At 45.6% G+C, this 11,207-nt stretch overlaps 1 protein-coding gene across 1 annotated transcript in view; it reads left to right on the top strand.

Moving 5' to 3' along the window:
* Nucleotides 1-9,141, top strand: part of LOC108799706 (olfactory receptor 1G1-like) — a 15,637-nt gene extending 6,496 nt beyond the window's left edge. The window contains exon 2 of the mRNA XM_018571604.1: nt 8,324-9,141. Within this exon, the coding sequence (XP_018427106.1) occupies nt 8,324-9,141 (818 nt within the window). The remainder of the gene's footprint in view (nt 1-8,323) is intronic.
* Nucleotides 9,142-11,207: the final 2,066 nt, after the last annotated feature.

The following is an 11,207-nucleotide window of genomic DNA, read 5'->3' on the forward strand; positions in this document are numbered from 1 at the left end:
CCCCCCCCCCCCCCCGCATTTTCCCCTTACCTCTGACAAGCGCCACACATGGGGTAAACTCTCTCAATTTTTCTATGGTAAGTGTGGAGAAGGCTCCACCATTATTCGCTATGACGTGCGCTCGATAAATGGAGCTCAAGGCTCTACTCCCAAAGGTGCTGGTAGCGACCCAGCGTGTAGAGAGATGGCATGCACTCTGACTGGAATGTACCCAGTGGTTGCCCCCATTATGGGTATCCGAGCGTGTCAAACTGCGACACCTCACATGGCTAACTGACAAAACAACAGGGGGGGAGGGGGACAATGGAAGACAGAGGGAAGACAGGCGGGAGGGGAAAAGGATGAGTGAGAGAGGTTTTTGGTTGCACGTAGGTGTGATATGTGTAGGAGGGTATTGAAGGTCAATTATATAACACAGAGTCGGCGCGAGGTAGGTGAGGTGAAGTACTTATCAATCCAGGGAGACCAAGTATTTTCAAATTTGCTCATATGGTCATTGAGTTGAGCTGTTCTTTTTTCCTGTGACATAACCCAGTTGATGTGGTTAGTTACACTGTGGATACTGAGGGGGCTTTGTGAGCCAATTTTTAGCAATTTCCCTCTTTGCAGATGTGCATATATGCATGGAGAGATTAAATTGTTTTTACGGAGGAGGCCTTCAGGCTTACAGTAAAGCAATGCAAGAAATGGGTCTTTGGTGAGGGGTTCTGAGAACAGTGACGATAGGAGGGCGAACACATCATCCCAAACGGACGAGGCTTGAGGGCAGCTCCACCATATGTGGAAAAGGGTGCCTGGTTCCGGCCAGCCACGAAAGCAGTTAGGGGAGCAATCCGGGTTATAGATAACCACTCTGGCTGGTACCATGTATCAACGCATGAGGACCTTGTAGTTAATTTCCGACATGCTTGCACAGCGCGAGCTGGACTTAGTATTTGCCCAAGATTGTTGCCAGATGTCCTCATCAATGGGGGGACTCTAGGTCCTTTTCCCATTGGAGGACATAGGAGGGAGGAGGCGTATCTGTGGGGGAGATCAGTGCGGCTTAGAGAAGTGAGATGAGTCCCGGGGTGTGTGGGTTGGTGTGGCAAACTCTCTCAAATGGAGAGAGCCGTAAGGGATTGGGTTGCTGTGGTGTGAAAGCAGTAACAAAATGTTTGATCTGGAGGTACCTGAAGATTTCCCTACCTGGGAGTTGGGTATGCTCTTGGAGGTATGGGAAGGATTTAATTCCTGCGTCGGTTCTTAGCTGTCGTAGGGTAGTACGTAATTATTTTTTTATCAATTTTTTTTCACCAGCTTTATTGGTATCACACAGAAGCTAACAAGTCACTGTGTGATAGCATTTGGAGGTGACAGGTTCTCTTTATTGAACCTGTCACCTCCAATACAGGAGTTCTAGCACAGCACTGTACTGGAACTCCTGTGACAGGTGAGTGAGGAAGAGCACAGCTCTCCCCTCTCACTGTCTACTCGGAGCAGCAGGATTACTTTTAACCCTGCTGCTCTGCCCACCACTCTCCATCCTGAAGACGGCGGCGGCGAGGATGGAGCCGGGAGGACGCAGAATGTAGAGAGGTAGGTGCAGGGGAGGGAGGGGGATGGCGGGGGGAGGACGGACCGGCAGTCTAATTACAAGTGATCTCAGCGACATTGGCGAGATTACTTGTAAAGAAACAAGTGGTTTCCCCCATTCTACATTTAGCCCGGCTTGTGCAAAGCAGAGCTAAATGTAGAAAATAAATTACCGCCCGTCGCCCGGAACTTCATGTGACTTCAAACCTGTGTCGCCCCTCTGTTCAGTGCCGCACCGAGGCCGGGCCTCAGCGGCCTTGCCGGGAATCCGGCCCTGCAAGTAACAGCTGGGGTAATCAATACTTGCTGTTAGGAGTACACTGGTTCACAGGCAAATGCAATCCTGGAGTCTGTGTCCTGGCTGTAGAAGCTAGTATAGAAGCAGTGTTGTGTTGTGAAGCACAAGAAGTCCCAGTAGGATCAGGAGGGTATACAGGCTCAGGAGAGTCCCCTGGGGACAGCCTATCATTCAGGATGGAGAGCGGGTCAGCAGGGAGCTTTGTCCGGCGTCCGCACTCATTGCAGGAACAACAGACAAGTGAACCCTTGCTGCTTAAGCTGTGGAGGAGGAGGGCGGAGTGGCGTGATGTCGACAGACCGGGGGCGGAGCTACCCTCCGTGTCCGAGACACCGGAGAGGTAGGTAGAGCAGATCTATTACAGAGTGGTGGCGAGTAAAACCACCCTAATGACTAAAATTGATACTTTAGCTCTGGAATGTGAGCTCATTCATCAGGACCTGAACAAAATCCGCTGTCGCCTTGCTTCTTTGGAGATTTCCCCACAATTCCTGTTCTGCTGACCTTTTACCACAGAAAGTGTGTCACGTACCTTGGTATGAGCCTGAAGTGACGAGGTAGGTCTTCCCTTGCTGCTCTCGTCTGAGCCCCACTGGAGATGGAACAGTAGTTGTAGAGATAGAGAGGGGCACGAGTGCCTGTTGCCAGTGGTGTATTTAGGTTTGGGGCTGCCCTAGGCAAGACAAAACTAGGGTGCCCCCCCCCCCCCACACACACACTAAATTTACCCCACCCGGCTGTGGTCTCAGGTGGGCTCTGCAGGGTCTGTAGTGGGCTCTACAGGATCTGTGGTGGGCTCTTAGGTGGGCTGTGAACGATCTCTGGTGGGCTCTGCAGGATCTGTGGTGGGCTTTGCAGGCTGCAGAGCCCCCTATGAATCCTGCAAATCCCACTTGGGACCAGGCAAAGCACCCCACAGATCCTGCAAAGCCCCTTGAGACCCGACAAAGCCCCCCACAGATTTTGCAGCATCTTAGGGGGGTTGTGCAGGATCTGTGGTGGGCTTTGCAGGCTGTAGAGCCCCCTACGGATCCTGCAGAGCTCACCAAAGAGTATTGCACAGCACACCTGAGACTCTTTGGTGGGCTGTGCATAATCTATGCTGGTCTCTGCCAGCACAGTCCTCTTACCTTGCACGGCCTGACCTCTTTGAAACACGGCCTCCTCATCCTTGGCGCCCGACACGGTCACCTTGTCATCTTCGCCGCCCGACTGGAGCTCCGTCTTCGCCCCCAGCCTCCTCCGTCTCAGGGGCCGCTTGCCAAATTTCATACTTTAAAATAAAATATAACTGGTTTGGTACTACAGACACTAATATACACACAATACGGCCCCTTTCATATCTATAGGTTTAGGTGCGATTAGGGATTCCTGCGTCAGAAACTTGCGTTTTACTGCAGCAGAAATCCCTAATCTGGCGTTTACAAGTGGCAGCTGTCACCTATTCCAGTAAATGATCAGGTGACAGCAGCTCCATGTAAACGCCTGCACACCGCATGTAATGGAATGTGATATGATTACATGCGGTTAGAAAACACTCTCCCTGGATGTACAATCATTGCGTCCAGGGAGAGTGATTGATTCCTAACCCCCCCACACACACGTGTGTGTGTGTGTGTGTGTGTGTGTGTATGTGTATGTGTAACAGCGTGTGGTCGATGGCAGATCAGACGACACTTGTGTGAGAGGCTAAAGCGTAGTCAGGAACGAGCCAGATCGGTAACGTGCGGTCAGCGTGGTACATAAGCAGGAGACAGAAGCGGAGTCAGGAACAGGCCGGGTCATACACTAGCGAGCAGAATAGTACCAGATCAGGAGGCAGAAGAATTGTCAGGGATGAGCCGAGGTCACAAGGCAGGCAGTAAGCAGGCAGAGTAAGGAATGAAGCTGGGTCAAACAGGTATCAGGAGCAGAAACACAGATGCAGGTTACAGCTGCAGATCTCTCAGCAAGGTGCAGACGCAGGGGCAATCTTTAAATAGCCCGCCTGGCGCCAAGGACATGCGCATGCACGTTGTTGCGCGCGTACGTGTACGTTTTCGCGCATGCGCCTTACTAGCTGCATAGCGTCGAAGCCTCTAGATAGGCAGAGCCAGCTGTCACTCACGCAGCTGGGTGGATCTGGACAGTATTGTCGGGATCCGTCTCAGCTGCGGCGGTCTCAGTATACCGCGGATTTGCGGGCAATAGCCCGCTATATACTGAGCTTTGGGTTACGGGGGGAGGTTAGTATACATCCTCCCGTAACCCTAAAGAGAACTATGGGAAAAAACACTTACCCCATAGTTCTCTTTTAAGCCGCTGCTGTCTGTTACATACTGAATTTATTATGTGTCCAAGTGTAATTGCTCAAGAACACACAAGGGTAAGCACCGCTTCTCCACGGCTCAGGAATGGAATGAGCAGAGTGCTTGCTGTTGGGACCACATCCTCGCTCCAATATGAGCTTATATCAACAAAAGAAAAGATGGCCACACACCAGATTCCACTGGGATAATTTATTGAAAAGTACCACATCACTGCTGTCCTGCCCAAGGTCTGCCCAACAATCACAAGATTGTTCACTTCTCCTGCCTTCTCCAAACTCTTCACCCTTTTGTGAATAATCCTGTTAGACTCTCTAATTAGAATATGGTATTCTGTTGAGAATACTTTGTATCAATTTGTAAACACACAACCGACTCCAGCAGCACACAACACAGTGGGCTGCTGCCGCCCTGGCTGTGATCACAGAACTGTGACCACCTAAGCTGCTGTTGAAGGTCTGCCTCGGACCCTGTGGAACCCATCAACAGCAGTAACTCAATGAGATGCTGGTTCCTTCACGGACCAGCTCTCATTGTATCGCATGACAGGGTTATCCCGTCACTGGTAGTTAACGAACTGAACGAAGGTGACGAGATAATCCCGTCATCGGTCGGGAAGGGGTTAACCCACATATTCTTAGACTTTATTAGTACTCTGTAGTCATTTGGTTGTCATTTTCTGCAATATTTCCCGTTCCCGAACCATAATTTTATTGTGAGCTCAAAACTGAACTTGTGTGCAAATTGAGGTCTTACAAATGCGTTAAATAGGGGCAAGATTTTGTCTGTCTGGATTCGCTGCAGATTGGCTTTTAATTTTGTATTAAGTTTATAATTGGTGAAAGATTCTAAATAAAAATGGGATCAGTATTATTTTGTAGTATTCATAACAATCCTCTTTATTAAGGTTGGAGCGAGAACACAAGAGAATTCTAAAAATATGATTAAGACGTGCAACATTCCCTGGTGACACCCAACGCTCAGAAGGAAAGAAAGCCGTAGATTATATATAGAGAGCTGCCTTCTGTCTGACAGAACTCTATCTTCTATCAGGAGATGGTAAGTGAAATACAGAACCCAATATGAATCTAAAGACTGATGGGTGAATTCATTATTGAAGTCTAATAGAAGCCCCCAGAAGATGTATAATCATATTACAAGTTTTATAGAGACTCAGTGATGTTCTGCTGGATCTGTTGGTCAGAGCATCTAACAAACCTGGAAAAGGTTTACAACAAGGGCCTGCTATGTAAGAATACATTGTACAAGATGGAGCTTTATCACTCATTGGCCACTTTATTAGGTTCACCTTGCTAGTATCAGAACTACCTTAATTCTTCATGGCATTAATTTAACAAGGTTGTGGAAGCATTCCTTAGAGCAGGGGTGTCAAACTCAATTTAATCGTGGGCCGCATCAACATTATGGTTGCCCTCAAAGGGGCTGTAAGACTATATAAATGTATCTAATCTTTATCATAATTGCCTCTGCATTCGATTATCACTGGTTTTAGTAATAACTTAATACCTGGATCTGAAAGTAGAAGTCTAGGAAATGGCCTGGTAGGCCGGATTCGGCCCCTGGGCCTTGAGTTTGACACATGTGCCTTAGAGTGTTTGGTTAATATTGACATGAAAGCATCATGCATTTGCTGCAGATATGTCGGCTGCACATCCATGATGTGAATCTCCCGTCCCACCGCATCCCAAATGTCCTCTATTAGGTTGAGATCTGGTGACTGTGGAGGCCATTTGAGTCATGTTGAACTTATTATCATGTCCAAGAAACCAGTCTGAGGTCATTTTAGCGTTGTGACATGTTGTGTTATCCTGCTGGAAGTAGCCATCGGAACATCGGTACACTGTGGTCATAAAGGGATGTCCATGGTCAGTAAAAATCCTCGGGTAGGCTGTGCCATTTAAACAATGCTCAACTGGCACTAAGGGGCCCAAATTGGCCAAGAAAATATCCCCCACACCATTACACCACCACTAGCCTGAACCATTGATACAAGGCAGGATGGGTCCATGGTTTCATGTTGTTTACGCCAACTTCTGATTTGACCATCCGAATGTCACAGAAGAAATCAGACTCATCAGACCAGGCAACATTTTTACAATCTTCTGTTCTTCAATTTTGGTGAGTCCTTTTGAATTGTAGTCTCCGTTTCCCATGCTTAGCTGAGAGGTGTGACACACTGTGCGTTTTTATGCTGTTGTAGCCCATCTGCTTCAAGGTTCATTCAGAGGTGATCTTCTGCACACTTCAGTTGTATTGAGTGATTATTTGAGTTACTGTTGCCATTCTATCAGCTTGGACCAGTCTGGCCATTCTCTGACCTCTGACATCAACAAGGCTTTTTAACCCAAACAAACTGCTGCTCTCATGTCACCTTCAAAGTTACTTAAATCACCTTTCTTCACCATTCTGATGCTCGGTTTCAACTTCAGCAGATTGTCTTGACCATGTCTACATGCCTAAATGCATTGAGTTGCTGCCATGTGATTGGCAGATTAGATATTTGTGTTAACGAGCAGTTCAAAATGTGTACCTAATAAAGTGACCAGTGAGTGTACATGTCAGTCACCACAACATGAGAGCTGAGCCTGGGAGGAGAGAAGCCCAATTCAACTGACTAAATTTACCATTCAATATCCCTAACAGGACCCACCAAGTTGATTCTCAAGGCGCAGGAAAAAGGCAGCTTAAGTCAATGGGGTTGATTTGCTAAAGGCAATCAGGTTGATTCATTTTGCAAGACAATTTTCCCTAAGCTTATAGAATGAGGTGAAGCGCTTCTGACTTCCATTGTTCGCTCATGTACATGCTTGATATATTTTCCTTGCACGTGATGTAATATTCTTTGAAAAGTGAATTTGCACCTCATTCACTAAGCTAAGAAAAAAAATCCCTTGTGAAGTGAGAATTCCCTTAGAGAGTGAACGGTCTATTTGCCTATAGTAAATAAACCCCATAGTCTTTAGCTTTGTCCAACAGACCGGGACGGTTCTGGTGTACAAACAACAGACCGGGACGGTTCTGGTGTACAAAGTGATTGTAGTATTACTGCATCACAGTGTCCTAAAGCGAGCCTAAAATTGGATATATTTGCAACAAAATTAAAGAACAGAAAAGCTGTAAGCAGAAAATAGAATGGGGGAGGTTTGTATTAGATTTCAGTCCATGCACATCTAAGAAGACCTAGATGCACATAATGGTTGGTTAACTGCATGGTAAATGAGATTCAGTGAGTGTAGGAGAAAGAAAAACATTTGGAAACCAAATATATAAATGGGGAGGGGGGGGGGGGGGTTATAAAAATAAAATGCTCTTTTGGGCCAAGTAAAGACAGATCTGGTGGAAGATTTGGTGGAAAGTTGCACACTTTAAAGTTAAACCTGTGACCCTATAGAGTAAACTGCCACTGATCTCACACTACAGTCACCTCCAGGGTACCACCGAATCCTGTATACTGTATCTCTATAATGCACTCAGTGGCCAATAAGCGGATTCAGTAGCCAATATTAAGACAGGGCATGGGTGAGGGACAGTCCACAGTCAGTGACAACAGAACGCTGGTTGCATTACAGAGCATCCTGTGTTTTTGGAGCTCTGTTGGACATCAGAACCTGCAAATTTCTGTATTATCGGTTGAGTGGCAGTTTACTTTTTGGTTTTGGGGACATAAGTTCACCTCAAGATCACTTCAAAAGACACAATGCTCCCCCTTGTGCTGCCCAAAGGCTTTGTACTATAAGAGCAGTACAAATGTACGAACAGTCTTGTACATGATCTATTTCAGGCTGATTAGGTTTTAGGGGAAGGGCTTCATTCATTTCCAAAAGAGAGAAATATAATCTGTCATAGTAACTATTCAATGACCAATATCTGGAATAGTGTAACAGAGAAAGACCCATATACATGAAGAAATCAACCATTGACCTTGTTCTTTTCTAGACAATTTTTAAATCTAACCTTACATTTCTTCTTCTTGGTCTCTCAGACTTGCACTACACTAGATAATTTACGATGGAAAAAGTCAATCGAACCTCCGGCTTTATTCTTCTGGGCTTCTCAGACCTTCAATACAACTGTGCTGCTCTCTTCTCCACCATTCTGGTCATTTACATCCTCACATGGACAGCTAACGTAGTTCTAGTAAGTGCTATTAAACTTTCTCCACAGTTGCACACACCGATGTACTTTTACTTGGGGAACCTGTCAGTAGTGGACATCTCTTTCTCTACGGTAACAGTTCCCAAGCTTCTATCCTGCATTCTTCATGGAGCAACCTCAATCTCCTTCCTTGGCTGTTTCCTGCAGATGTTCTTCTTTCTGTTATTGGGGGTCACTGAGATTCTCCTTTTGACAGTCATGGCCTTTGACCGATATTTAGCTATTTGTAACCCCTTACGTTATACATCATTAATGAATGAGAAGGTTATGGTTATGCTTACTACCACGTGTTGGGTAGCAGGATCTCTACATTCATGTTTACATAGTTTGAGTCTCTCACAATTAACCTACTGTGAGGACAGACTGATCCACCACTTTCTCTGTGACGTGACACCCCTCATCAAACTGTCCTGCTCTAGTACCATACTAGCTGAGCTCTTAATATACACTGAAGGTTCTATAGCTGGTAACATTCCATTCCTTTTCATTTTCATTTCCTACATGCTAATTGGATGGGCTATAGTGAAAATGAAAAGCAGCAGCAGCCAAAGCAAAGCCTTCTCCTCCTGTTCTTCTCATCTCATGGTCATTTGCTTGTTCTATGGTACCATCATTTTTACTTACTTTCGACCACCATCAAACTACGCCTCCCAGTATGATCGCATTGCCAGCATGGCTTACACCATCATCACACCTATGCTGAATCCTTTCATTTACAGCCTAAGGAACCAAGATGTGAAATGGGTTCTGAAGAAACTTTTCATGAAATGGCTTTATTATGGCTAAATTAACAACTTTTCTGTCACACGTAATACTTTCTGGTCTATTCACAAAAGGGTGAAGAGTTTGGAGAAGGCAGGAGAAGTGAACAATCTAGGACAAAATAGAATGGAAAAATTCTCCAATTCAGCTCACTTTCCAATTCAGCTATGTTGTCCTAGATTGTTCCCTTCTCCTGCCTTCTCCAAACTCTTCACCCTTTTGTGAATAGACCCCTTTTTTTGTGATACAGAAAAGAAAATGCCGGACTTTGTTCTTTGTTTCTGAACAGGTTCTTTTTATTGAGTAGAACTTAGAATTAAGTATACCCATGTTGGTGACATGTTATGTGTAATCTCAGACAAAAACTCTTTTGCCCATTCAAACTTCTCCCATCATATTAAGATTTCCCAACTGGATTTCTGCCTCCAAACAAAGCACTCTCATTACTATGTTCTCTGAAATGAACATCTAGACCAGTGGTTCTCAACCTGTTTAACCTCAGGACCCACTTTTTTCCTTGGTCATTAAGTTGTGACCCAAGTCGCGCTGCATTGAAATGCACGGCATTGCTGTACCGGGCGTTGCGGGCCATTGAACTTTGGGTGGAAAGGGCGGTTGGGGTGCCTTTCAAATTTATTGTTATAAATTGTTTATTGACTGTTCAATTAACGCAGGGTACTAGTGTGAATGGGTCCTCAAAAACACTGACAGACACACACAAACACAATCTCACACACAACCACAGACATTTTCACACACACACATATACACTCCAAAACATTTTTTATTTATTTTTTTAGATCCCCCAGTCTCTCTATCTTAGGAGAACTGGAGTGGATCCTCAGCCTGGGGTCCAGTGCGGGCTGCTGTGCTGTGCTGGAGCTCCATCCATATGTGCATTGGCTTTTACAACCCCCTTTGCACGCCCTGGAGAGATGTTGGGAGCCAGAATGTGACATCATTCCGGTTCACCTCTACAGGACATGCGAGGAAGCTGTAAGCAATGCATGTATGGATGGAGCTCCCTCGCGGCCATAGCTCCAGCCCACCCCACACCCAGTATATGAATGGCTATTCAGCGCGAGAACTAATAGTGCTGCGCTAGGGGGAGGCTGAGAAGCCTCTAACCTAGAAAAGTGGAAGGCACACGGTGACCCACTGAACATGGAGTTGGGACCCACTGAACACGAGGCCGCGACCCACTTTTGGGTCACGATTCACCAGTTGAGAACCAAGGATCTAGACCAAATCCTAGCAACTGCTTTACATCATAAAATGCTACGCAGTATATATTTCAGATTTATCACTTGGGTTCATTTATTGTAATATACACTGAGTGGCCAGATTATTATGACCACCCCATCAGTACTTCGTTGGGCCGCCTCGTGACTCCACCAGATGATGAAAGGTGATGCGGGGAATCTGACACTGCACTGTTGCCCTTCTGTTGTCTTGTACCAGTCTTGCCACTCTCCGTTCTGCCCTAACATTGACAATGTATTACTCAATGGACAACCCAGATTAGAATGGGACATCCTTCCTAAATTGTGTTGTGTCACATTATCCTCCACAACTAGCAGCTAAGACAATCAAATGTATCCATGATATCTTCTTGCACAATTGACGCCTAAGGGTTGTCTGGTCTTTCCCAACCAGGGTTATGTGGAACCCTAGTGTTCCTTCACTGGTTGCAAGAGGTTGCTTGTGGAGTCAACCCTAAGTAACCACTGACATCAATATCTTTTCTGCTGCTTGTAAAGGGACCAGTCTTTCCACTAATCTACCATGTAAAGGGGTCCTTCTCTCACTAATATAAGGAGGTCCTTCTCCCACTTGCCACAATGTAAGGGGCCTTGCACTAACCACCAGTGAAATAAATAATTTTCCCACTGACCAATATAAGTGGCACATGCCCACTGAACACCAATGCATTTTTTCCCTTGTTTTTTGATAAATTCTTTTTATTAATTTTGCAATATAACATAACAAAAATGACATGATCCAAAACAACACCAACAATAAAAACACATACTACAAAACAATTACATTCTCATACAGTACAACATTAAACAAGACAATACAATACATAT

Source organism: Nanorana parkeri, unplaced genomic scaffold (assembly GCF_000935625.1).
Source record: "Nanorana parkeri isolate BGI_ZX_2015 unplaced genomic scaffold, ASM93562v1 scaffold1791, whole genome shotgun sequence".
Taxonomy (NCBI): domain Eukaryota; kingdom Metazoa; phylum Chordata; class Amphibia; order Anura; family Dicroglossidae; genus Nanorana; species Nanorana parkeri.